The 27,401-nt window shown below is 54.2% G+C and overlaps 1 protein-coding gene across 1 annotated transcript in view; it reads left to right on the top strand.

Moving 5' to 3' along the window:
• Nucleotides 1-999: 999 nt before the first annotated feature.
• Nucleotides 1,000-27,401, top strand: part of IL4R (interleukin 4 receptor) — a 31,282-nt gene continuing 4,880 nt past the window's right edge. The window contains 11 exon segments of the mRNA XM_033101672.1: nucleotides 1,000-1,077; nucleotides 11,299-11,442; nucleotides 12,731-12,906; nucleotides 13,822-13,909; nucleotides 15,450-15,600; nucleotides 17,103-17,124; nucleotides 17,126-17,200; nucleotides 17,202-17,256; nucleotides 18,450-18,601; nucleotides 22,996-23,152; nucleotides 25,917-26,016. Coding sequence (XP_032957563.1) covers nucleotides 1,059-1,077; nucleotides 11,299-11,442; nucleotides 12,731-12,906; nucleotides 13,822-13,909; nucleotides 15,450-15,600; nucleotides 17,103-17,124; nucleotides 17,126-17,200; nucleotides 17,202-17,256; nucleotides 18,450-18,601; nucleotides 22,996-23,152; nucleotides 25,917-26,016 — 1,139 coding nt within the window. The 5' untranslated portion in view covers nucleotides 1,000-1,058.

Genomic DNA, 27,401 nt, shown 5'->3' with positions numbered 1-27,401 from the left:
AATTGGTTCCCACCCCAGGGCCTTTGCACTTGCTGTTCTCATTTCCTAAACTAGTATTCTCCCATATCCTCTTCAGACTCACAGCTCAAATGTCTCCTCCCCAGGGACACCTAACCACAAGCGCCACTGGCCCCATAGGTCCCTCTCTGTTTTACTTTCTTCTAATTTAGTGTTTGCCTTATCTCATGGCTACATCAGGGCTTTTATGGTGTCCTGTAGTTAGTGGTCTATGGAACCTGAGTTCAAGTGCCACGTCTGCTGCGTGATTCTGAGCAAGTTTCTCCTCAGGGGGTCTGTGCCTCAGTGGTAGGAATAGAGTTCCCTCAGAGGAGGGTAGCTGTGGGAATCCAATGAGTAAATACAGGGAGTGCCTTAGCACAGGGCCAGTCAGGTTGTACTAGCTAGCCGCTGAAGGGTTGTTTTGCTCTCTATACATTTTTATGGAGCCCAGCATATAGTAGGCGTTCAGGAAACACTTGTGGACGGCACAGCACACATTGGCACTTAGCAAGAGTTGGATTGCTGGGAAGTGGAGAAGGATTCAAGTTGCCCAAATGCCTAGCGCCAAACACCTGCCCACCTGCGGCTCTGCTCTGCGGGGATGAGGCGAGGCCCCCCTCCCCCCAAGGAAGGGCAGCGGGAGGGGCGGAGGGACCGGCCAGAGCCTAATGCGGGGGTGGGGGGGTGTTGTTGGAAGATGGGATTTTATTCTGAGAGCGTGGGGGAACTACTGCGGGTTCTCCGTGGGGCGTGACCTCCAGCTGCTTCCGGGGAGACGGTGTGGGGGGTGGGTGGGGGGTGCCCCCAGGGGAGGTCAGCGGCCGGGCCTGGAGTGGGCTGAGGGGACATCGACAGGGACGTGGGATTTTCGGCGCCCTCCGCGTGGAAGTGGGGGTGTGGCGGCAGGGCGGCGCATGCAAATCTGGGGGCGGGCGCCAGGCGGGGCGCAGGAAGCTGGGCGGGCTGAGTCCCGCGCCCAGGAAAGCCCCAAGTGGCGCCGCGGGCCGGGCCAGGCCACCCCACTGTCTCCACTTCCCGCTTGGGCGCTGGCTCGGCAGATGGACCCGGAGCGTGCAGGTAGGACGCGGGGCTGGCTCGCGGGTCTCAGGCGGGAGGAATCGTCCTGGGGAAGTGCTGGGCGGTCGCCAGGGCCCCGGGCGGGGGGCGGGGGGTCCCTGGCACCTCCCTGACCCGCGCTAGGACCGCTCGTGCCTGGAGAGCGGTCGGCTCTGTCCCTGTCGTCCAGGGACAGCCGAGGCGGGGAGCTGGAAAGGCAGGCTGGCTCCTGGGTGCTCAGACACCCGGCGCGGGCCCCCAAACTCGTGCCGAGACATCTGTCCGGAACGTGGGAAACGACGGGAGCGTGGGGTAAGGCAGGTCTTGGGCCACGCAGGTCCCCTTCTCTGGGCAGTCACCTCCGGCCCCGCGCCCAGAGAGTTGATGAGAATTGGGGAGGAGAGGAGAGAATTGGGGAGGAGAGCAGAGAAAGGGTGGGGAAAGTTCCGCAAACTGTAAAATTGGACACCAGGTGAAGGAATCTGGGCAAACAAGGCCCTTTCCACCTTTGTACTCCCTATTTGAATATTGCTGGATGGATCCAGTAGTAGCGATCGTTTTTTTTCCTGGGGCTTATTTTCTTCAGGCTCTGTTCTGAACACGGTCAGCATTCTGAGTTAAATCTGAAAACAACCTTTCTGGTCGTGCTGTGTGTGTATCATGGCCATTTTTCAGATGAGGACGAGGTAGCTCAGGCAGCCTAAGTAAATCGCCCAAGGTGATGCCGTCCCCCCCACCACCCCAAAGTGTGGATCAGGATGGGGACCCAGGCGGTGTGATGCCCCGAGCCCTCTGCTCTCCACCTGTCAACAATATTTGTCAACCTACCCCATAAATGAATTCTCCAGGGGATTTGATTAAAGTGCAGATTCCTAGGCCCCTTCTGTGAGATTCTGATTCAATAAACCCAGGAGCCTGGATTAAAAAAAAAAAAGTCTATATTTCCTGTAATCAGGAGAGACTGGGGACCAGTGACCTGGTGGCAAATGCTGGGTTCGCAGATTTTCCCCAGGCTACCCTGAATCCTGCGTGAATCCTAGCTTCTGCCCTTCCCCAGCCTTCTGTGAGCTGGGGCCCCTGTGGGTGGCATTTTAGGAGCTGGAGCCTTTGCTGGGACATCAGAGCTTTGGTTAAAATCCTAAAGTCCGATGGGGAAACTGAGGCTCAGGTGTCCGTTTGGCCCAGGTTTCTGCACACTTAGGGGATTCCAGACTCCTGCAAAGGCCCCTTGAACTCAGCTAGGATTGGGGGGGTGACCGGCCCAGCCGTTCCCTCACTCATTAGTCCTTGGCGCTCCTGGGGGCTCTGCTCCAGTGCTGTTTAGGGCAAGGGTGTTTACCCTCAGAGAAAGAGCACAGCAGGGGTGATCAACCCCTGGGGGGGGGGCGTGAGCCGGGCTATGGGGAACAGAGACCTCTGAGCCAGCCTTGGTGCATTAGAGGAGCTCGGCAGGAGGAGAGCGGGCGGGAAGAGTACGCTGCTTGGGCAAAGACTGGGAGATGTGAAGGGCGCTTGTGTGGCGCCAGGGAGTGGGGAGAGGGGTGGCGAGGTGGGGCTGGCTGCATTGTGGAAAGGCCTCGAACGTCGTGCTGAGAAGCAGGCCAGTGTCTTCCCTTTGCCTGAGACATCGGAGTCACAATGCAGATTCCTGGGCGCCAGCCTGGACCTCTGGAGACAGATCTGGAGGGAAGCCATAGGAAGGCAGCAGGGGGAAAACCACGAGCGCGTCACCATGGTTACAGCACATCCATTTACCGGCAAGTCCGGATGACCTGAGCATTTCCACATTCTGGGCAGTGACTCAATCCGGATGGGTTTTGTACAGTACGGTCTCTGTATCGTGCAGCACAACCCCGGGATCGCTTGGTGCAAAGGTCATTGCAGTTTACAAGGTTAAAAATAATTGCAAAAACCGCAATGACTTTTGCACCCACCTCATAGCAAGGCGCTGAAGGGAAGTCAAAGAAGTGAGGAGAGAGAATCTTTCCTGGACCCCTCCCCCTCTCCTCTCCAACCCTACCCCAGGATGGAGGAGAGGGTTCGAGACCAAACGGGCCACTGAGCTCAGGTGCCCTCCATGCACCTAGGAGGGGGGGCAGGGACCGAAGCCCCCGGCTGCTTTGTTTCCTCACCCTGGTCAAAGCGAGCTTTCATGCGGGTGAATGGCATCGTGTTTTATATGCCACTTAACAGTTTCCCACACCTCGTATGTCCACAGTAAACATGCATGTCCGCTGTTACCTGTCAAGACGTGTAGCCTGGAGGTTAAGAGCAGGGACCCTGGAGCCAGATTGCCCAGGTTCAGAGGCTGGGTTTGCTGCTTCCTAAGTTTGCTGCTTCTCAGGCCCTCAGTTTCCCCATTTGTGAAATTGTAGTGACTATGCTGTTGTAGTGATGATGAAAAGAATGAATAAGTGTCGGGCACACAGAACAGTGGCTGGTACGGAGTAAACACATGGATTTGTAGTAAATCAATGTGCCCCATTGTATGGGGTTTCGTCTGCCCATTTTGCAGGTGAGGAAACTGAGAATCACAGCTGTGTGCAGGGACTTTGCCTAAGGTCCCATGTCTAGGAATGACAGAGACACGAAGGGATTAGAACCTGCTTTCCTCCCCAGCCCGTGTTCTTTCCCACTGTCCCAGTTTCCTGGGGTGAGCAAGAGGGACAGATTTCCCAGCATTCCTCGTGACTGGCCCGGTGGAGACATGCCTGGACACGTTTGGTCATATTTCCCTTCACTAGTCTAGAAGAGAGGCCAGCGGCTTGCCTGGATGGTGTATGAACTTGCCCTTGCAAGAGCGTGGATGGGAGAACCCCACTTGGTGGCTGGAGGGTCCTACCGGACCCACCATCAGATGGTCTGTACCCCCATTGCTGTGTCTTGTGACTTGCAGCAATTCTGCTTCTGTGAGCTGGAGGCAGAGAGAAGGGCATAGAGGCTTGAAGACAGGGGCCCCACGTCCAAAGGTGAGCTTGCTGCTTCCCATCTGTGATCTGGAAGCAGTTGCTTGACCTCTCTGAATCTCAGTTTGCCTGTCAGTAAAATGGGTATAGGACACAGATGGTCATGAGATCATTTTTATAGGCACTTTGCCCGTGGCTCGCCAATTGCTGTTTCTCTCCCCATTTAGGACACAGTCGCATCTCCATATCCAGTCCTTGGTTTCCTCATTCCTTGTTTTCTTCAAATATTTATTAAGCCCCTGTACGTGCCAGGTACGGTGGCTGGTGCTGTGACAGAACACCAGACAAAGCCCTCCTGTTCCTGCAGTTTACATTCTAGTTGAGAAAACAGGCAGTTCACAAACCCACAGATACATATGGATCTACAGCCCTTATCAATCCTTCCAAAATCCACCAGCTCTGAAAACCCGAAAGCTTTTTCATAACTCGCTTGGAAGCACGACCCGACAGGAACTAAACCCGAGGCCATCTGGGGTCTTTATTTCTCCTCCTTGGTGTGGATGCATCTCTCTCTCTCTCTCTCTCTCTCTCTCTCTCTCTCTATCTCTCTCTGCAAAGATGGTCACGTGATTGCTGCTCTGGCTGCGTGGGGGGCGGGGGTGCTTACGTCAGGTGGGATTTTATACCAGATAACCTTTCTTTAATCTGAGTAATTCGGAAACACGCCTGCCCCCCCCCCCAGGATTTCACATGAGAGAACGGGGACCTGCAGTATGCTGTCAGCTAGTGACAGTGCTAGGAGAAAAGCGAAGGGGGGGGAAGGGCGGGGTCGGTGGAGGGATGTCAGAGAGACAGGGGCGAGGGCTGGAAGGATGGACCCCGGGGAGGGCACCACGGCAGAGAAGGGCTCGTCCATCCCACTGACCCCCCTCCCGGGCCCCCTGTGTGCCCCTGCCTTACAGTTCTGTCTCAGGGTACATGTCTGTGTCTTTCCAAGAAGTGGTGATACCTGAAAGTTTTCAGATTTGGCTCCGACTGACTCATTCTCACTCTAGGGCCCCCCCTGGGGCCTCCTCATTTCCCCGAGGTTGTTTCAGAAATCCAGGGTCTTAGCTAAAGCAGGCCTGGGTGCTGTGACTCTTTGGGGACAGCCACTAGCTGGGCCAGCCTCCAGGTTCTCTCCTCCTCCCTCCCGTGAAAGAGGGAGGATGTGGGTCCCAGTGAGGGGAGGAGAGGTTGGCCCTCAAGGGTTCGGTAGGACCGATTTCCTGAGGGGCGGGGTGCAATTCTGAACAGTGGATGTGTCAAGTCTTCCAGCCTGCAGAGCCGGGTGACAAAGCTGAAAGCGACAGGCGTGGACATGGGTCGAGGACTGGCGCGAGGCTCACTGTTTACATTCACTCAGCAAACTCGCCAGGGGCTGGAGACAGGGCAGCCAGGGCTGTGAAAGGGAGGCCCTCGCAGAGCGGGCAGTCTGGTGGGGGAGGTGACTCCACGGAGGTGACTTCTGAGCTAAGACCTGAAGTAAAAAGACACGTGGATGTGTTTTTTTTGGGGGAAAGAGTGGTCCTGGCAGAGAGAACAGCAAGTGCAAAGGTGGGACCCACAGGTGTGGTGTGTTTAGCCCACAAGGAAGCTGATGCGAATTAGGATGGAATTCGGGTGCAGGAGCGCAGGTCAGGGAGGGACAGAGGAGCCACATACCTGCCTTATCTCACTCAACTTGTAGAATCACCCGACAACGTAGGACCTGCTCTTACTCAGACCTCACACATGAAGAAACAGGCACAGAATGGTTTAGTAACTTGCCCAGGGTCACACAGTGGGAAGGTGGCAGAGCAGGGCTGTGAACCCGAGTTCTCAGCGTTCTCAGTCGTCACCACTATGTGTAAGCACATAATGGGAACCGGGCTCAAATGCTGAAGACCCACCTACTACTCAGATGGTTGTTGGAGTGCTGTCCTGCCATAGGTCAGCCAGCCTGGCATCACAAATGGTCCAATCATTGTGCAAATCATTTGCCCAATGAGCACCTTCCCCAGGGGCTGACAGTAAGGCCACACTGAAGCAGAGGGGACCACAGAGCGGAGTGACGACGAGTGGAGTCCCCAGTCTACAGCAGGCACTAAGCTGGGGGGAGGTGGGTAGAGGAGTGGGAGCCACCCCGTTTCTCCCGAGGAGGAAACGGAGGCTCGTGGTAGTGACTTTACCTGGTGACACAACTCAGAAGGGACAGCGTCTGGGTGCAAATGCAGATATCTGACCTGGAAGCCGTGGCACTAAACCACTGTTCTGAACCCACCCCCCACAAGGCGTCGAGTGGAAAAGAACTGAATTTCTTGGTTGGATATAAGGGAGCAGCGTTTTGGAGAAGAGGAGAAGGTCTGAGGTTTTCCTGGAGCAGCCAGGAGAGCGTCCTGCCTTTTCAAAAGAGGAAACGGCACTTCTCTGGAGAGGAGAGACACCAGACCACTGGGCTGGCAGCTCTCCGAGCCTGCAGAGCCACAGACTCCTGTTGACAGCCTTGTTTGTGAGGGTGGAGCTTTCCAGAAGCCAGTTTCCACAGCTAGACAGCTCTGACTGGGCTAAGATTTTTCCTAAGATATAGCCATATTAGCTTTCCAGGAACTTTCACTTTCTGCTCCACCCCTCCAATCACAGCCCAGTATTCCTCCTTTTCAGACCACAGAGCCGTCATTCTTTGCATCATTCTTCTTGACACAGGGAATTGTAAAGAGTTCAGTCCAACTTTGGACACGATCCAGTTGGTCAGAGTCACACATGAAACCCATTGCTTTCCCCAAAGCCTGTCTGGTCAGAGAAGGGGGTGTGGGGGTCACCTTCTGTTTCTCCTTGCCTCCTGTGGGGGTCTTCTGGTGTCTGAGGACACCCACCTGCCCACCCAGGAGGACACCAGCTGGTGATCGTTGACCAAAAAGGGACCACACGTGTAGGGTGGGATTTTAAAAAATCGAACTCTTTTGCAGCATTTGAAAATCAGGATTACACACGTAAAAATGTGGATTTGGGGCTTCTTTTGAATAACTCAAAAGACCTAGAATGGCTGTGCCTTCAGTCTCACGTGGCAGAAAGCCCCTGAAGCTGTGTGGCATCTGCCTTCTGGAGCTGGGCATGTGCCCGCCACTTGTCCCCTCTCTACTCTCTGAGGTCACGTATATCATTTGTCACAGATGATTTGAGTTTCCTCTGGAGGAGACGATTCCTTGGCCATGAAGGAAGGAGCAGGCATGGCCCCTTGGAAAGGCCTGGGGGACCGGACGTAGCACTGGGAGTAGACTGAGGGTCTTTGGGGGTCCCTCCTGCCCTGAGATCTTGGTTGACACACCCCAATACTCTAGATTGCACACTCCACTCCCTTCCTTCCCTCTCATTCATCTTTTTTTCTTTTGCTTTTTATTGCGACATACGTGCAGACAAGTGTCCAGCTTCATGCATTTTCACACAGTGAACATGTGCGTGTATAACCCAACCAGTCCACTAGAAGTCTCCCTCCTGCTTCCTCCTGGTCCCCCCCGTGCCCCTCCCCCCAAGGTAGAAGTCCTAACTTCTACCTCGAGATCAGTTTGTCTCTTTCTGGACTTTATATAAATAGAATCAGTGTTGCCGTTTTTGAGCCCAGCGTCCTTGGCTCAGCTTGTACCCATGTGACCTGCTGGTGGTGTCCTGGCAGCTGTAATTGCCTTGGTCTCAGACAGTTTACTTGGTGCTTAGAGAATGAGCTTTTGCCACCTGCTCCGTCAACACGGTCTGAGGCCTCTTCTGCTCCGCCATGGTCTCTGCCTCCCTGCAACCGTCCCATGAGGCAAATGGCGCTGCCCACACTCCACAGAGGAGGAGACTGAAGTTCTGAGAGGACCCCAGCTTGCCAGGGTCTCTCAGACAGTCAAGGTGGGGCCTGGGACTTAGCCCCAGAATTATGCTTCCGTGTCTTAGATGCCCTGGAGTCTGCGCTCACATGAGTGGCTCCACACGTCTGTGTGTCCCTGACCATGGCAGGAATGATACAGGGTGAGACAGCAGGAAGAACTTGCGGGAGAACTCCTCCCCTCCACCCCCGCCGCCTGTCTGTAGACAGAAAACGAACAGGGAGTTCTTATCAGGGCCCACGTGTCACCCTTTGGGTTTTTGCCCAGGGGCAAAGTCTCGGTCACTGTTGAGACAAGTTCTCGGGCAAACAGATGGAGGCCAAATTCTAGCTCAGTCACTTCCTGCCTCGTCACCTGGGGGCTCTTTCTGAACCCCTCTGAGCCTCGGTTTCCCGCTCTATGCAGAGGGCGTGTTTGGCCACCTCTTCCGCAGGGGTTTGGCCGGAGGAGCACACAGAGAGGTGAGACCAGGAGTGAGTTCCTAGCTCCCTCCTCCTTGCCTGGCGCTGTGCCGTGACTCCAGAGGCAGGAGGTCCAGGTTCTACGCCCTGTCCCACCGTTTACCAGCTGTGCACCCTTAGGCAGCTTCCTGAACCTCCTTAGGCCTCGGTTTCTCCGTCTCCAATGGGGATGATCACTGTACCCGCCGTGTTCCTTGGGTTAGGGAGAGGTGGAACCCATGGGCAGACAGCCCTTAGAGAGCTTGAGGAACTGGGGACACGCAAGGGCCATGGTGACTTTTGCAGGAGCTGTGACTGTCACAAAGACAGCCAAAATCTTGTCAGCATCTTGGGGTAAGAATCATGGTAATGCCCCAATTACCAGCTCCCTGCAGGTTAGCTCCCCCGGGGAGGCCCACTGGTGCCTGCCTTAGGTAATGACGGAGACTCCAAGCCACAATTGGTCAGTGTTTATCTCGCAGCGAGAAGCAGAAAATGCCAGCTCTTGGAGCTGTGCCCCTGTCTCCATCAGGGGTGGCTGACCGGGCCCCCTACACGCAGCTATTCGTTCTTCCATCCAGCAAGTATCCGTCACCCCCACTTTGAGCCAGGCACGGTGCTGGGCTCTGGGGCTGTAGCAGTGGACGCGGTGGACACAGGCTCTGGCCGTGTGGGCGGGAGCTGCGTTCCCGGGGCATGTGGACTGTGGACAGGAAGTGTGCGCATGTGACATGCTACAGGGCCTTCAGTGCACTGCAGACCAATAGAGCAGGACAAGGGCTTGGCACTCAGCCTCCGGCGGGGCCTCTGGTGCTTTCTGCAGGGGGCCGTGCCTTTTAGAATCCTGGCTGGAGTTGCCTGGATGCCTCCCCGGGGGCCCGATTATCTGCTTGGACTCAGCATGTCCACGGCCAGCACGAATGTCCACGTTGCCATCGAGCGGCCTCTGGCGCAAGATGCCAGCCTGTCCTCGAGGTGGTGTCCCCTCCAGGGGGTCTGGCCCAGCCGTGTGCCATGCAGGAGGTCCCTGGTCTCCAGCCCTAGCCTTTCTGCTGAGCTCTAGGCCACGAGGACGTACTTCTGGCATCCTGGATGGGGCCCACTGCTGTGTCCACAGCTCTGCAGGTGTTGTGGTTCCCCCTAGCAGCCCTGCCCCTTTTCTAGCCCACCACCTGCCACTGTCCCAAACCAGAGCCACCTCCTCCTGGCTGTCACCTGCCTGCCACCGGTCATCCCTGAACGGTCACGTCCACCTCCCAAACGGGGCTGGAGTCTGCTTTTCTTCTCCAGCGCCAGCAGCGCCCCCTGCTCTCCCAGCCGCCTCCATCTTGCCATGCGCTCGTGCTCCACACACAGGTCGGAGTGGGGCTTCTGGAGTGCAGCTCCTGTCTTGCCAAGTGGCTCCCCACTGCCCTGGGCTGCAGGCCAAGTCGCTTACCACGCCTGGGAGACAGTTGTCTTCTGGCCCCACTGACTTCTCTGCTCTCATCACCACGTCCCCTGTTCCCCATCACGGCCACCAAGGGCTCGTCTTGTCGGGAAGGGACTGGGCTGTGCCCTCCTTTCTCCCTGGCTGTTCACACACTTTCCACTTATTCCTTCCCTCCCTCCCTCCCTCTCTTAGGATCCTTAAGAATCTGTAAAATGGGTTTAATACTTGTTACTCCCGTCCTGGGGTGTCTTAAGTATCCAGAGCAGTGAAGCTCCTTAGAGCTAAGGAAGCTCTAAGTACGTGTAACAATGAGAATAAGGTCGGGTGCACACGATCATTTATGGAGTGCCTGCTGTATGCCTGGTTCCCTGCCCTCAGGGAGCCCACAGCGCCCTCTGTGGGTCATTTTTCCACCCTCTCACACCCCGCCCTTCCCCTCCGTGGAGAATTCTGTCATGCCCCCCCCTACCACACACACACACACACACACACACACACACACACACACAGGTGACCCTGGACGACAGTGGAGGTCTGGGAGGGTCCTGGCAGACTGCGTCTCCTAACTACCTCTTACATTCTCGCATGGTGGTGTCCCTCCTGCCCCCTGCAGGCCGGTTTCTTTCTCACATTGCTTCCTCCCTCGGTAGCCCCCAGCCTTTCAGGGGCGCAGGCCACAAACCCCAGAGACCTTGACTCAGTTAGTCCTCTTTTCCTCTCACCCACCCCACAAAATCCCATTCTGGCAGCAAATCCTGTTGGCGGCTACCGTCAAACAGATCCAGAATCCGACCCCTTCTCCCCCAGGCCCGACCCACCACCCTGTGTGGGACCCGGCAACTGTTGCCAGGACCCATCCGCTGGCGTCTCCTCACTGGTCCCTGCTTCTGCCTTTGACCCCACCACTTACTGGCTGTGCATCCTTAGGCCGTTTCCTGAACCTTCCTGGGCCTTTCATTCCACACAGGCAGATGGATGGTTAGAAACGTCTCTGCTCACTCAAAGATTTATCAAAGGAAAGAAGGAAGAAATGAATGAATGAATGGCCTGTTTTGCATCTGTAGTGCCCAGCACATAGTAGGTGCTCAGAAAACACCTGCTCCAAGAATGCATGAGGGCCTGGAGGACACAGTAGGTACACGAGAGCCTGGGGGGGGGCTCTTGGCTGAGGTGACTGAGTCTTGCTCATGGTGGCAGCAGAACCAGCCTGCTGCCACCATCCTCGTCCCTCGCTGGGCTGGGGGTAGGGCAGGCAGGCAGCCTGGGCCATTTTAGGGCTCTGGCCTGGCCTGCCTCACTGTCCTGGGTGGGGCTGCTGACGTAGCTGCCAGTTCTGGGAACCTCAGCCAGGCAGCAGTTCCGGGAAGGCTGCTGCCTCAGGGAGAAGTGCGTCCTTGGCCCCCCGCCAGCCTGGCCCAGCTGTCCCCAGGCCAGAGGAAGCTCCAGGCTGTCTTAAGATTGTGGAGTTTCAGGGATCAGTGGCTCCCAGGGGAGGCCTCCGTGGCCCCTGCTGTGCTACTGGCTTCCTCTCCGTACCTCTTATACTGCTACTGACTGCATTTTGTCTGCTGAACCAGCTCCCACCCTCCCTTCACTCGGGTTTGTAGGAAGAGGAACAGGAGGCCCTCTGGGCACAGGAAGAGCCTCCTCGGTCACGTCCGCACTGCTGCTGGCTTCTGACGCTTCACGACCTGCCACCCACCTCCCCCCAAATAGAAAGAGTGAGTTGAGTATGTTTCTCGGCCAGCAGGAGTGATTTTCTACTCCGGGGCTTCTGCTGTCTTCCTGGCTCGGGCTGTCACCAATTCTTTGACTCTGCCGCTTCCTAACTCTGACCTTTGCCTTGTCACTTGTCCTCTCGAGGCCTCAGTTGTCCTCTGGCCTATGCTACCACCTCCCAGTGTTGCAGGGACTGCATTTCAGAGGTAGTGAAATGCACTGGTTAGGCACGTGGATTCTGGAGGGAGACTGCCCTCCGGTTCAGATCCTAGCTGTGTGGCCACAAGCAAGTGCTCTAACCTCTCTGTGCCTCAGTCTCCTCATCCGTAAAATGGGGATTTTAATGGCACCGCCCTCATAGAGTTCTTGTGAAAACCGAATTGATTAATACATTATAAACACTGAGAACAACGCCAGGCACATAATAAGTACATACGACATGTGCATGGCAGTTACCATGGGCCAAGGCTAGGTACATACTCCATGTTTAAAAATAGATGGTTGATTTTGTTACGGTTGAATGTTCGCCAGTCGTTTAATAAATGTTCATTGAGCACCTGCTGTGTATATGTCAGATACTGTTTAGGCACTGGGGACAGGGCAATGACCGTGGCAGACAAAGCTCTGCCCTTATGGGGTTCACATTCTCATGGCGGGATGACAAAAAATACATGTATAGACAGAGAAATCCCTTCCACGTTACAGGGTATCTTTTATACTCCCAACTTCATGAACTAGCAGCAGAATGGGGTCCGTTTCTCCCCTGCCTGTTTTTGTCTTACTGACTTGTGAGGCCTCTTTCTATATTAAGGCCGTTAACCCTCTGTCAGGGAGGTCGCTACCCTTTTTCTAGTCACTTGCTTGCTTTCTATTTTTCTGTGGCCTTTTTTGACGTGGGGCAGTTGAAAATTTTTTGCAGTCCAATGTTTTTCTTTGCTATCTACATCCTGAAATAAAGTTCATTCGCCCCTGTGGTCTCGGCGACACGATTAGATAAGTAGACGACAGAAATAAACAGGGTGCCGTGATTAGTAATAGGGGTAGCCCTTCGTAGATGACGGGGTATTACGGCTGCGGCGAGGGAGAAGCGTGCTGGGAGTGGGTCAGAGCACGCAGGCCGGTGGGACCAACGGATTGTGGGGGAGGGAGAGGGCCTAGGTGGGGACAGCACGTGGGTCGCCGGGGGGGCTTGAGGTTTGTTATTGTTTTCATTTTCTTAAGCTTTTATGATACTTGCAGGCTCACAAGCAGTTGTAAGAAATAATATAGAGAGATCCCCTGTGTTCTCAGATTCCTCCACGGGTCACGTCTCACCAGACTGCTGTACAGTATCCCTCCCAGCCAGGATATTGACAACCCGCGGCTCGCATTCCTATCCCGGGCCCGCTTTACTTGTACGCGTGTGCGTGCACATGTCTTTAGTTCAGCCGCACAGACAGCTCTGTGTCTCCACCACCACAGCCAAGGTAAAGGACAGATCGCAAGAATCCCTCTCTGTTGCCATTTATAGCCACATCCACCGCCCTTTCTGCCTTCCCCCCGACCCCCCAGGAACCACTAGTCTGTTTTCCATTCCCATGTATTGTCAGTTCAAGCACGTTACGCAAATGGAATCACCGTGAGCACCCTTTCGGCTTGGCTGCTTTTACTCCTGGGCTCGGAGTGTATTCGGAGTCAGAGGTGCCCCTCTTGAGTGGGCCATGAAGCCCTGGGGACTGGTGGCACCCAGGTGAAGACACCCTTCAGGAACCAGAGGCCAGTGGAGGGCATGAGCAGGCAGTTCAGGGCCTGGTTTCCAATCTAAAAATGATTCTGCCTGCCGTGTGGCGAAGAGATGGGTGACTCATGTCTGTAGCCACCCAGGGTCCCCCATCCCCTTATTCTCTCAGCCTCAGACGAGGTTTTTGAAAAAGCTTGGCCACAGCATTTCCAAACTATACTTCAAGGGATTGTAAATCCTTCAGGGGTTTTGATGTATGCACGCACACAAATGAGGGTTGGGTTGGAAATAAATTTGGTAAGTGGTGGGTTAAATGAAAAATAGATCGTCTCACTGCAGGACTTATCAGAACCTTTACGTGCAAATGTGCATGATGAACAAAAGTCCGAGGGGTTGCTCAAACTTAGCAGGCCATGGGATTGTTTCTCAAAAAGCCTCTCTTGGGGCCGGTGTGGCGTGGCCCTCACTCTGGGCTTTGTGCTTCTAGATGGGGTTTTGTGACTATAAAGAGAGCTCTGTCATTGTGGATAAAGACGCAGTGGCTAAGGTGGGGAGTGGATGGTGGTATCTGAAGTAAGGTGAGCTCTGAGGGCTGCACCTGGGACGATGGGGATGGTGGGGACCACGCTCAACACTGACCTGGTTCCTTTTCTCTTCGCAGCTGCCTAAGGATTTCCCAATGGGGTGGCTTGGCTCCGGGCTCACGTTCCGCGTGAGCTGCCTGATCCTGGTGTGGGCGGCAGGCGCTGGTAAGTCACCACCTCTGGCTCATTCCGCAACGTGTTTATTGACTGTTTACTTGCCAGCCTCCTGGGATAATCAGGGAACAAAACAAAGATCCATGGCCTTGATGAGATTACACTGTAGTAAAACGAGACAGCCAGGGGCAAGTGGCCCCAATTCTAAAGATTGTGAGAAGGTGATGGAAAAAGACAATCTAGAGCAGAGTCAGGAGGACTGGGAAAGCTGGGTGGGTGGAGCGGACGATCGCAATTTCAAATATGTGCTCAGGGACGTCCTCACGGACTGGCAGACAGTTGAGCAGAGACCTGAAGGAAGCGGGGAGCCATGCCGATATCTGGGAGAGGAGGGTTTCGGGAGGCCCTGAGCCGAGAGCCCGCCTGGGGTGTAGGAGGAACGGAAGGAGGCCAGCGTGGTGCAGGCTGTGAGTGGGAGGTGGGAAGAGAGGAAGTCAACGAAGTGGCGGGGTGACCCAGTGAAGAAGGCGCTTGCAGGGTTTGAGAAGAGGCGCGACACGGCCTGTTACATGAAAAGGCTTGCCTTCGGTTGTAAGCACAAGCGGTGGAGCCGGGAGGTCCGGGAGGAGATGTACAGTCGGCCGGGTGGCTTGGTCCAGCAGAGGCGACGGGAGCAGATTAGCTTCTGGATCCATTAAGGCGGGGAGAACGGTGGCGGGGGGAGATTTGAAGGTGAGAGAGAGAGGTGTCCAGGATGACTGAGATTTCTGACCTAAGCAACCAGGGGGGACGCGGTTATCATTTCTGAGAAGCAGGGAAATCAGGAACTGGTTTTGGATACGAAGTGTGTTTGAGATATTTACTAGATATCTTAAGACTCGCCTTAACGTGGTCAATCTTTTATCCCACGAACATGTGCAAATTGATGGCAGCTGTGGGGGGGCAGGGCTGGGCACAGGAGCAAGAAGGCGCCCCTCCCCCCCCCTCCCGTCAGGTTCTGGGCCATCTAGAGCCAGGGCAATGGTTCTCCGATGATTTGGCAGACCCAGCCGACACTCTGCCGGGTTCAAATCCCAGCTCTGCCCCTGACTGGCTGGAAGAAGTCCCCCCAGCTCTCACCCCGCCCTTCCATACTGGCCACACCCAACAGTGAGCCAGAGGACCAGGACACTTGGGTGACAAGTCCCTGGGGGTCCGCCTCCTGAGTGCAGAGAGGGTGGAGAATAGGTGGGGGGGCGGGAGGGGACCATGGATCACAGCACCTCCCCCACTCGCACAGATGCCTGTGGTTCTTTAATTTGGGCCAAGGCCAAGTTGTTGAGCTGCATAACCTACAGGCACATTGGGTGTATCCCCTCTAATGGACCCTGCACCCCAGGGTATTTCGTCCGCTTCAGCAGTCACCCCAGTGCCAGCTGGGAAGCTCGGGGAGCCCCAGTCCTGGCCCAGCTCTGGGAGCTCTGGCCATGACCGTGCCTGGGACTGTGGTTTCCCTGTTTTGCGATGGGCCCCTCTGTCCTGTTTGGGCTGATTTCCAGCGTGTCCTGGTGGCGCGTGTCCCTCTTGCTGAGCGCGCTCCTGTGTCTCCCAGGGGGTGTCAAGATCCTGCGTTGGCCCACCTGCTTATCCGACTACCTCAGCACCTCCACCTGTGAGTGGAAGATGGACGGCCCCACCAACTGCAGCGCCGAGTTCCACCTGTCCTACCTGCTGGATTTTCAATCCTCGAGCTCGACCTCCGAGTAAGCCGGTGCTGGAGCGGGGAGGTCAGGGAGGTGGGGGGTGGCCGGGCGAGGTTGGCCCTGGGTGTTCGCCCCGTCTGGGCGGTGCCCCGGAGTGCATGGTGCTTTAGCATGAGGTTCATTGTGGCTTCCTGTGCACGGGTACAGGTGAGGCCCTGGGCTCCGTGTGTGTAAGGACAGTGAGTACGTCACGATGCTTGGAGCGCCCTGTCACCGACACCTGTGGGTGTGGGTGGAATATTGGACCAGAGCATCGGTTCTCAGACATTTTGGTCTCAGGACTTTTGCATGCTTACACATTAATGAGGACCCCAAAAGCTTTTGTGTAGGTAGCTTAATGGCTATCAATATTTACCCTGTTAGGAAGTAAAACAGAACATTCGAAGCACCACGGCACACGAGACCACACTCAGTGAATCATCACACATTGTGTAGCCTCCGGCAAACCCCGTGCTTGTGAGAGAAAGAGGGAACGTGGCAAATAACGTCTTAGGAGGATTATGAAAATAGTTTGACCTAGTGGACCCCTGAACCATGCTTTGAGACTCACTGGACTAGCCCATTGTTTGGGGGTACAGCGTTAGCAGTTGAGTTCACCACGGAACATGGGGTACCTTGTTCCCTGTGGTTCATTGGAATAATCCATGTACACGGGGTACTGTGACAGGTGGTGCCCAGGACACGGTTGGGTTCACTGGGCACACAGTTCCAGGGCCACGCTGAAACGCACAGCACACCAGAACGTAGGGTGCACTGACAGCTGGTGTTCCACGATATACTGAAGTGGGTGGGCTGTGCTTCTGTATGTGGTACATGGGCCTCTACCAGAGATCGCACACTATGGCCCACGAGCCACATTCGGCCCACCACCAGTTTTTGTAAATAAAGTTTTATTGGCACGCAGTCACGCCCATTCATCTGCATATTGTCTATGGCTGGCATCTTTTGTGCTCCAGCAGCAGAGTTGTGTATTTGCGCCAGAAACAAATGAGGCTCAAAGTCCAGACTATTTACTATCTGGCCCTTTCCAGAAGTCATTTGCCATTTCCTGGCCTAGCTCATGAGAGGCAGGGTTGGCTGTGTGGGGTGGCACGTCAGGATTTTTGTTGGCACACAGGGCAGCATGCCAGGGCATGCCACAGTCTGCTGGACACTGGGATAGACCGTGCCCTCCAGAGGTACACTGGGACATACACGTAAGCTGTTGCAAATTCTTTGATGCCATGGGTTCATCCCTTTCACCGGCTGTTAGGGATGAGCCACGTCCTGGGACCAGGGCCGCGGCCAGGGTGTGTAAGAGTCCCTGGTGGGTGTGGCGAGGGGCTGTGGCCAGCAGGGAAGGCAGTGCTACTCCACGTTGCCCCCATACCCTGGCCACTTTGCTCCCAAGGCCTCAGATGTGGTCCTGGAGACAGGGCGACCAGGAAACTGGGAGAGTGTGTGGCTCCTCAAGGTGTGTTCAGGGGACCCATGAACAGCCTAACCCAGCCCTGTGTCTGCAGAAACTACACGTGTGTCCCCGAAAAACAGAGACAGCACAGTGTGTGTGTGTGACATGCTGATGGAAGACATGGTCTTTGGGGACACCTACCTGCTGGAACCTGTGGGCTGGGACGCAGTCGCTGTGGAGCACCACCTTCAGTCCCGGCGAGCATGGTGAGCCGGGGGGGGGGGGGGGGGGGGGGGGGGGGGGGGTGGGGGACACAGGTCTTCCCACAGCCGGTTGCGCCCCAGCAGGGGGGAGGCGGGCTCCTTTTCGGAGGGGTTTCCAAGCAGCCTCTTCCCTTTTCCCCAAACTTGATGGGGTTCTTGCCCCTTTCTGGGCCCAGTTCCCCCATCTTTGAAATTAGATTGGGCCCCCGCAGCACACCGGGCCTCCTTCAGCTGCAATATTTCAACCCCCTGAATGTAAGGGCCCCGATTGGGGTGCTGAGATCAGGCATGCTTGATGGAGGATAATGCTTGCTGCAGATCAAAAATTTAACGGGGAACCATCCTTCCGCTCCGCCAGCTGCTTAGCTGCCGCTACTTCAGGCAGTCTAGACCCCGGAAGGCTGGCTTTCTCCTGGTACCCAGAGTCCCCCCGGCCACCCCCTCATGAGCTTGCTGTGTGGAGTGACAGGAGTTTAAAACACCATTTATTGCTTTGTGACCTTGGGCAAGTCACACTACCTCTCAGTTTGCAGAAGAATGTGATTATCCCCATTTTGCAATTGAATGAACTGTAGCACAGAGAAGGCAAGTAACCTGCCTAAGGTCACCCAGCTACTAAGAGCCGAGGCAGTCTGTCACAGAGTCCCGCATCGTCACCACTCCACCAGCAGTTCCTAAAGGGCCAACTCATCCTGCTGGTGGTCGGGGTGGGGTGGGGGGTTATTTAAATTGGCCCATGAACAAACCCATGAATTAAAATAATTCTTACATGTATATGTTGATTGTAGTGTATATTATATACCTGTGATCTTCATGGATACGATTGCTTCAAAGAGACCAAGTTTTCAAACGCATGACCAAATAAAGAAAAGTACTTAGTAAATAATTGTAGTACCCAGATGTGACCAAAGCTGTAAGGATGAAAGTGAAACGGCCAAAGTTTGGGTCACTTTGGCTCATACACTTTGCATTCGCTGTAGAAAGGTGGTAGTTAATAACGACCACAGCGCCGTTATTAACTAACCTGTGGAACTGTAGCGACATTAGAGTGAGTATTGTGATTCTAATTCTCTGCCTGACTCTGAATCTACACAGAGTCTTAAATGTACTGTACAGAGGTGGTGCTGACTAAAAATCCATGGCCCGTGGTGTGCGGGCCAGACAAGCTCTCACCAGGTATTGCTTTCTGCAGTGAATGAAACCCAGGGCCCCGGAAAACCTCACAATTCAAGCCAGCACCTTCCACACGTGGAAGCTGGACTGGAGCATTGCGTACCCGTCTAGCAATTTCCTGTCTTCCACGCTCTCCTACCTGGTCAACATTGCAAATGAGAAAGACCCCACAGATGTGAGTGGGGGTGCTGCACCCCGTCTTGGGACTCAGGCGGGCGGAGAGCCGGGCCTGGGGTGGGAGGTGGGAAGGATGGCCCGCCCGGGGCCCACAGCAAACCAGGGGACCTAGAGTCCCAGCTCTGCCCTGGCTCTGTGCTGGGCTAGTCCTGCCCCTGCTGCTCCCCAATGCCCAGTGAGCAGAAAAGGGAAGTCATTTCTGGGCACTGCTCCTCATCTGTAAAGGAGGGTTCTGGGCCACATCTGTTTCCCAGAGGCCAGGACACTGAGATTTTAGGTGGTCCCTCAGCAACACACTTAAATGACGGGGTCCCACAGTCAGAGGGAGTCGGTGGCCTCCCGACCCTGCTGGTCAGGGAAAGCGTCTCAGCTGAGCTGACAGACTTACTAATCCTTCTTCTTCCCAGAGGAGTCCACAGATTCAGAGCTTCCCCCCGAAAACATGTTCAGCCGTGACTCATTGTCGTCGCTAGGTTCCGACTGCATTTACTCTTCTGTGACACTCGTGGTATCTGCTGTTTGCTTTCCTGTCACAGCAAGGATAGCGGGTTCCTTTTTACATGAACGTATTGACATTTTTAAAGGGGAGAGTTGATTCAGAGGAAACTCTCAAGTAAATAATAGCAGGGGTTGTACAGTGCTGGCTTGGGGCTCCCCTCTGTTTTAGTTGCAGGTGGGGGTGGAGGGCACTTCCTGCCGCCCGTGTTTTCCCCTCATACATTCCCATCGGAGGGGGCTGATTTATATCTCTCGGGTGTGGTTTCCCCCTTGGCCCCCAGGCCCCCAGCTGGGCAGGAGCAGGAACGGGGCACACACAGTGTGAGGCTCAGAGAGCAGGTGGGGGGTGGGGTCGCACAGATGCTAAGGAAGGAGGTGGGTTCCGTTTTGTCCAGACGTCTCCCCAGTCCTGTATCTGGGCGAGGCTCCGTTCAGGGGGTGGTCTGGAGGGGAGAGAAGAGATGCGTGTATTGCCTTCCCATGGCTGGACCTGGGTTCCAGGAATCTGCCCGTCGCTTCGCCTGCTTTATTCTGCTCTGGCTCTGTTGGGAGGCAGGCTCGTGTCTCATTTGGTGGCTGACTTGCCCGCCGGCAGCTCTCAGCCTGTGACCCAAAGCTGCAGTGGGACAAACTTTTCTTCCCACGTAGTCTCAGTAAAAGGCGTGGGGCCGATGAGCGGTTGCTTGGCGTTGGATGGCAGTCCAGTTGCTGCTGGCATCCGATTTCTGAACCTGTCACAGGCTGTGGGCAGGAGAGAGGGTGCTTGTGTTATGCTCTGCTTGTCCAGGGGTGAGGCGTATGCCCACCTCTGGAGCTGCAGGTGGTGTCAGCGCCACCCAAGCAGGGTGGCTGAGAATAAGGCAGGAGTGGCGCCCCAAAGGAGACTCTGGGGAAAGAGAAACAGGGACTGACTGGGCTGGCTGAGACACAGCCAGGTCTAGGACCTGGCACCAGACTCCAGCCAGTGGATAGACTTGGTCATCGTGCCTGGGCTATGGCTCAGTGGGCATGTGGGTGCTCAGGGCTGCCCCAGCCCTCAGAATTCAGGTCCAGCTTCTGTTGTTGGTGGGGCAGAGGCTACTGAGATGCACCTCCCCCATGTCTTCCTTCTCAAGGTCATGGCTGGGCCTGAGGAATTCCCCTCATTAGTCATTGGCCAGAGCTGGTCACATGCTTCTCTCTACCCAATCACAGGCTAGGAACTGGATGGCCACGATTGGTTTAGACCAATGAGGACTAACCCTGGAGCTGGAGACAGAGTCTTATCTACACTGAGCTGTGGGGATCTCAGTGGCATAAGATGCTGGGTGCGCCCTTCCAGCCCTGTTTACTATAGTATTACAGACACCTGCACTGGCTCGGACTGGGTGGAATCCATTAAAGAATTGATATTATAATAGAAGCTTGCTGCGGGATTTTGGGAATGGAGCTACTGTTTGTCCTGGATGATTTCTGGACAAGGTTCCAAAATGAAGGTGGAGTTGTGGCCTGGGCACTGCCGGATGGATAGGAGTTTTCTAGATAAGGAACGTGAGCAAAGGCTTGGAGGCATGAAAATTCATGGCATATCTGGGGATTATGAGGATGTAGGAGGATGTGCAGTGAAAAAGCAGAAAATGAGGCCTCATGTCCGTTCAGAATCATAAATGCCACGCTCACGATCCGTGGTGACCATTTCTTGTGTGCCTACTATGTGCCACACACGACGTACGTCATCACTAATGGTTGTGAAAATCCTGCAGGTAGGAAGGTATTTGTCTCTCCTTTTCTGTGTTGAGGAAGCTGAGGCTTGGAGAGGTGGCGCGATTCTCCCAGGGTCCCACAGCCCGGGGGGCGGAGCCGGGATTTGAACTGCCGCCCGTGCTGCTTCTCCTCCCCTGGATTTTCCTCTCAGAGGTGGTCCCCCGCACACCTGGCCTTTTTGTGAAAAGCCAACGAAGCACAAGGAGTTCCTTGAAAGCTCCGATTTCTCTTTTGTTTCCTGGTAAAACATTTCCCAATCCCCCGCTCCTCCCCAGGGTGTTCGATTCCTTGGGTGAATGGTGAGATCCAGCTGTTGCTTCCAGCTGATTCATGTTTAGAAAGAAAGGAAGAGCGAGAGTGTCCTTCGCTCCAGCTCTGGTCTCCTCTCACAACTCCCACCGCGTGCTTGGCTCCCCTGGAAAGCTCCAAGCCGCCCTGCAATCCCTCCAGCAACCTGTTCAGGCTTTGCTTTTGTTGTTGTACCAAACCTCCCCCCCCCGCCTCACTTCACCCCAGCCCGTTTCCCCCAACACGATTCCAACCCACAAGCAGAAGCCGGGGCTGCAGGGGGCCTGAGGAGGAGGGAGAGCTGCAAAAGGATGGACCCCTGGCAGGGAGAGGAGCCCCAGGCAGAGGGTTCCAGCCACACAGTTGCCATCAGACTTGACCTTGACCTTGACCACAGATTTAATTTAATTTTTTATTTTTTTAGGGTTTTGTTGTTGTTGTTTAAATAAAAGTAATATTTACATAAAGTAAAAAATTCAAATGGTAGGAAAGGGCTTGGAATGGAGATGTGTTCCTCTTCTGACCACATCCTCCATCTCCACTTCCCGGAGGCTGACCGCTGCTCCCTCTTTTGCCAGGCAGGGAGGGAGGCCAGGCTGGAGCAGGCGAAGGGCCCAGAGGCGTGTGTGTCCAGAGGTTACGCTTAGTGCAAACAGACGTCTGAGTGTTCATTCATCACCATGTTAGTCTTCCATTGCCACATCGAAATGTCACCACAAACATGGCTGCTTTAAATAGCACACGTTTATTGCCCCACAATTTGTGCTGGAGTCTGGGCACAACCCCCGCTGGTCCCCGGCAATAAGCAGGGAGTCAGCCAGGGTTGCCGTCTCCCCTGGGGCTCGGCTGGGGGAGGATCACGTCCAAGCTCTGTGATGTTGGCAGCGTCCAGTTTCTTGTGGGCTGTGGGATGGAGAGCCTCAGTGAGTCGCTGGCCCCCGGCAGGCCCCCCTCCCCCGCTCTGTTCCTTCCCTCGTGGCTTTCTCAGAATCACAAAGGGAGAGAGAGAGAGGGTGTCCTAGCCAGTTGGGATTACAGCCTTACCTCATGCAATCACATACGTGTAGTCCCTACCTACCCGGCACTTATCGGCTAGACCCGAGTCACAGATCCTGCCCCACTCAAGAAGAGGGGATCACACGGGACTTGATACAAGGTGGGGGCTTTGGGGCTCTCTCAGCGTCTGTCTGACACCATCACTGCCTTCTCCCCCCCTCCCACTTTTTAATACAAAAGGACAGCAGACAACACTTACTAATCATCTTACCTTCTTAACAACAGACCTTGGAATGCCCTTCCCAGTGGGGGCTCAATTGGGCAGGGCTGATATTGGAGGCTAGTGATTTTGAGCTTGACCAAAAAGGCTCTAGAGAGCCCACGAAGGAGAGAGAGGCACACAGTGGCTATCTGTGCTTCAGAAACATCCCTCTCAGGCCCTGTCGTAAATGTTGATTTGTATTAACCCATTTAATCCTCACACCAACCCCAGGAAGCAAGCACTTTTATTTTCACCGTTTTTGCACGACATCAAGGCCCAGAGAGGTTATGCCACTTACCTAAGGTCACACAGCCAGAAAGACAATAGGGACCCTTACCCTCAATTTACAGATGAGGAAACGAAAACTCAGAAACATTAATCAACTTGACCCAGTAATGTCATATGGCTAATTAGTGGGGGGTCGGGTGAGGGCTGATTCCCTGACCCATCTTACTTGACTCTGGTCACAGTTTCAGACATGGCAAAGGCCTGAACTGGAGGAATAACCAAATACCCGGGCTGGCGGCTCTTACACACGGTGGGGTTAGCTCAGGACGGCAGCCAGGGTGGGAGCTGGGGCACTGATGTCTTCTTTCCCTTACCAGTTCATAGAGTATAATGTGGGCCACCGGAATACCACGCTCTTCTTCCCGGCCACTGCACTGAAGTCTGGGGTTTTCTACATCATACGGGTGAAGGCCGAGGCTCAGCTCTACAACAGCACCTGGAGTGAGTGGAGCCCCAGCATCAGGTGGCGGAATTGTGAGTATCCAGTGTGAGTCCTGAGCAGCTACAACAGAATCTCTGCTCCTCGCTTTTATTCTGTGGCCAGACGCTCCCCCTGGCTGAGTCTGTGGCTTTCCATATCTTAGGATGTCACTGCTGTAACAGATTACGGACTGACGTGGTGAACTGGCTGGGGTAGGTAGGCTAGGCTGCAGTAACCGATAAGCCCACAGGGTCCGTGGGTTAGCACTGTAGGAAGGTATTTCTCGCTCGTGGAGGCTAGGAACTCGAATGTCCGGAAAGGGGATTCAGACATTGTGAACTTTGCTGGTTTGTGGGTGGTTTTCTTCCCCATGGCTCCGTCATTCTCTAGGACAAAGTTGATTAACCTTTTTTGTGTCGTAGACTGGTGAAGCCTGTGGACCCCGCCTCAGAATAACCTGGTTCAATGTATAAAATAAAATATATAGGGCTACAAGGGAAACTCATTTTATTGAAATGCAATTATAAAAATATTTTAAAGTACATTTACCTAGGGATGTATGCTTCTTTATCAACACGTTAAAAACAGGATCTGGTGGTAGTTGTCATAAATACTGAAATTTCAAAGTAGATGAGCATGGTATTTCATGGGATGGCAGCTGTACCGTGATACGAGAACAGCTCTAATTTCTGTTGGGAGCTGACTGACTGACGATTTCTGTTGGGAGCTGTTACTGAGCTGTATGTGCTGTTATTTCCTCCCTCCATTCCGAATGGGAGAGAATGCTAGGTGTCAGAAGTTAGTGGAAATAAAGGTGTCATTTCTTTCCCTCCCAAGTTCTCAGACCCCTGAATTCTCTCTGCAACTTTGATGGAGGTCTGTGGACCCCAAGTTAAGAATCTCTAAGGTCCCTGACTTTATCTGCATTCAGAAAGGGGAATAAGAGTAGGGAGACCACACCTCCTTCTTAAAAGCCTTTGCCTGGAAGCGACACATATCACTGCCTCTCAAGTTCTATTGGTGAAACTGGTCACATGGCCAAACATAGCTGCAAGGGATTCTGGAAAATGAAGTTCCTTGCTTGGTAGCTACATTCCCAAAACAATTCTTTGCAACTTTATCACGTATGGCTTTTGCAATAGAAATATTGAATTATGTCACATAAAATGAAGTCTTACAAGTGGACCTTCCCAGGTTTATATAGCAGCTCAGTGATGTCACCCCCGTCTCGTGTTCCTTCCTTCTGCCATCCTTAGCATGGTAGTGTTTTATCCTTAGACTGGTTACCTCATGGCCCCAAGTCCGCTGCTGCACACACCCTCAGACCCCAAAGACCAAAGGGAATGAAAGGCTGCCCCCAGGGAATACACCTCATGCATCTCTCTCCTTTATCAGGAAGCAAAAAAAAAAAAAAAAAAAATTTCCAGAAGTTTCCCTAGAAGACTTCCCCTTGTATCTCATTGGCCAGGATTGTCACATGGACTCTCCCAACTGTAATGGAGGCTGGAATTCCAATGTGTGGAAAGGGGACTAGGAGAGTCGTGATTGGCCCAAACCTCAGGGTGGACACATTGCTACCTGGCAAAGAAGAAGGGGAGATAGGGTAAGGGAAGCTGCCTCAGGTGGCATCTCTATGGTGGGGAGGACTGGAGTCTGTTGTGAACATTCAGTGAAGGATAGATTCTTCAAAGTGCTGGACACAATGATAATTGGCAGGTACTCTGACCCCACCCACCACACGTGCCTCTCAGCATTGCTCACTTTGTTCCGTGGATGTCTCTTTGCCTGTCTGTCTCCTATGCTGGGCTGCAAGCTCTGTAGGTCGTGTCTACTCTGAGTCTGTGTCTCCGGGGCCCAGAGCCGGGCCAGGCACATAGTAAGTCCTTGGACAAGTTTTGTCGAATTGATTTGCTTCTACCATTGACCTGGGGAAAGAAAGGGAAGGGAAGAGAAATAGCTTGTATGGAACACATACAATATACTGGATACTCAGTCATTATGTCCGCAAATGTTTATTGAGCTCCTACTATGTGCCTGGCCCCCGTGCCAGACAGTGGGGAATCAGCAGTGAACAAAACAGACAAAAATCCCTGCTCTTGTGGAACTGGCATTCTGGAGGGGAAGACAGGAGATAAGCAAGGAAACCAAAAAAATGAATAAATCTGCTATATCTAGATCCAGATGGCAGTAAGTCCGGGAAGAGAAGAAAGTGGGTAAGGGGATGCAGTGACGGGAGCAGCAACAGTAGAGAGTGTGTGGAAAAGATTTTTGGAGCTGGTGACGGTGAATGAGGAGAAGGAACCAGCTGAACGAAGAGGATAACGGCAAATGCTTATTGGACGCGCGTTGTAATGTATATTCTGAGTGTAATATATATTAAATCGTATAATCCTCACATCATCCCTGTTTGAAGAGTATTATTTGCCAACCCTATTGTACAGATGAGGAAACCAAGGCACAGAGAGGGCGAGGGACATGTCTCTGGTCACCAGCAAAGATATGACAGAGTCAGGCTTTGAGCTCACATAGTCCAGGTCCAGAGTAACTGCCCTTGACCTCTATGCTTCAGGAAAGAGAGAGCAGCAAGCCGAAGATCCTGAGGTGGCCCCGAGCTTTGGAGGAGCAGGGGACAGCCCTGGAGAGGGCTCAGTGTACAATGGGGAGGGTAGGCAGGGATGGGGTGGGAGGTTTGGGGGCGGCCAGCTCCTGCAGGGTCTGGGAAGGTGTTTTCCTGAGGCCTTAGCATCCAGCTCTGGGAACTGGAGTGCAGGATGTACACAGCCTGATGCCGACTCGTGGCTTCCCTCCCACCTCCAGACTATGAATTGTCCTGGGAGCAGCACCTTCCGCTGGCTGTGAGCATCTCCTGCGTGGCCATCCTGGTCATTTTCCTGTCCTGCTACTTCAGCATCCTCAGGTGAGTCCTGGGCCAGCCCCTCTGGGGTGTGGGGCGGGCAGGAACCCCTTCCCCCTCCCCCTAGCCTGTCAGCTTGCAGCCCTCCATTCGACAATAAGTATTTATTGAGCAGCTACTATGTGTGAGGCACTGAGGCAACAACTGAAAGAAAACCAATACGCACCCTGTGTCCTTGGGGGGAGACAGATATAAGGTCAGGAAATGACCACAGCCCTTTTCCATAGTGGTCCCTGCACTGAAGGGAATACACCAGGGGCAAAGGAGAGAATGTTTCAGGTGCTGTTTTAGGTGGGGAGGCCAGGGCAGGAGACCTCAGAGGTGAGACCTGACTGGGGGAACGAGCTGGCCAGGGTAGAGCTGGGGCAAGAGCTTGTGGCGAGGGGAGATGGATCACGCTCAGATCCATCCGTCTGTGGTCCAGACACTTGGGGGCATGTGGCAACAGACAGGCATTCTAGCCGATCGCCTTGACAGAGTCAAGAGACCTGGGTTCAGATCCTGGCCGTGGCTCTTGGTAGCTGTGGGACCACTGGCCTTGGGTCCCTCCTTTGCAGGTTGAGATACAGTGAGAGCATATTTTGTCCTAAAAGTCCTAAGAGAGTCCAGTGGGTGGGGGGGTAGAAGGAGCCTGGTTTCCAGTGAGTGCATGGTGTCTCGGCGCCTCAGTCTTCCCACCTCTGAAGTGGGACTAGCGAGCCTAACTCACTGTGTCAGGTTTAGCGGTGGCTGAGGATTGACATGAGTGAAAGTGTCCGTACTTTGCAGGGCACACATTAACTGTGCAGGGAGGGCAACATTACCTCTCCATGTCTTGTCACTGACCCCTCTGAGCCACGCTGGGCTGGTCTTTTCCCCTTTCCTGAGCCTCAGTTTCCCTCTCAGCTGTTCTTCCCAGCCCCACTCACAGTGCATTCCAGCCTCCTTGCTGTTCCTTGAACACAGCAAGCAGGTCCCTTCCGAGCCTTTGCACTCGCTGTGCCACCTGCCTGGAAAGCCCTTTCCCCAGACATTGCATGACTCGCTCCTCAGCCATCTTTACTCACCACTCAGAAGTCACCTCCTCAGGGAGGCCTTCCCGGATTGCACTCTCCATTCATCTTCTTCATTGTTATTCATGGCACTTATTGCCATGAATTAATGATGTCATGTAATCATTCCTGTATCTGTTTGTCTGTCCCTCTTCTAGAAGGTCAGTTCTGAGAAGGCAGGGCTTTAGTCTGCCTTGTTCGCTATTGTGTCCCCGAGGCCTGGCACACTGAGTGGTACATAGTAGGTGCTCAATAAAGGCATGTTGACTGACTGGAGTAGGTGGAGGCTAATTCAGGACCTTCCCTCTCAGAGCTGACCCTCCATGGGTCCAGGCTGACTCAGGAAGAGAGAAGGAA

The sequence above is a fragment of the Rhinolophus ferrumequinum genome, assembly GCF_004115265.2.
Source record: "Rhinolophus ferrumequinum isolate MPI-CBG mRhiFer1 chromosome 15 unlocalized genomic scaffold, mRhiFer1_v1.p scaffold_54_arrow_ctg1_1, whole genome shotgun sequence".
NCBI classification, from domain to species: domain Eukaryota; kingdom Metazoa; phylum Chordata; class Mammalia; order Chiroptera; family Rhinolophidae; genus Rhinolophus; species Rhinolophus ferrumequinum.
Note: the sequence above shows the minus strand (reverse complement) of the source record. Positions and strands in the feature narration are given on the sequence as shown.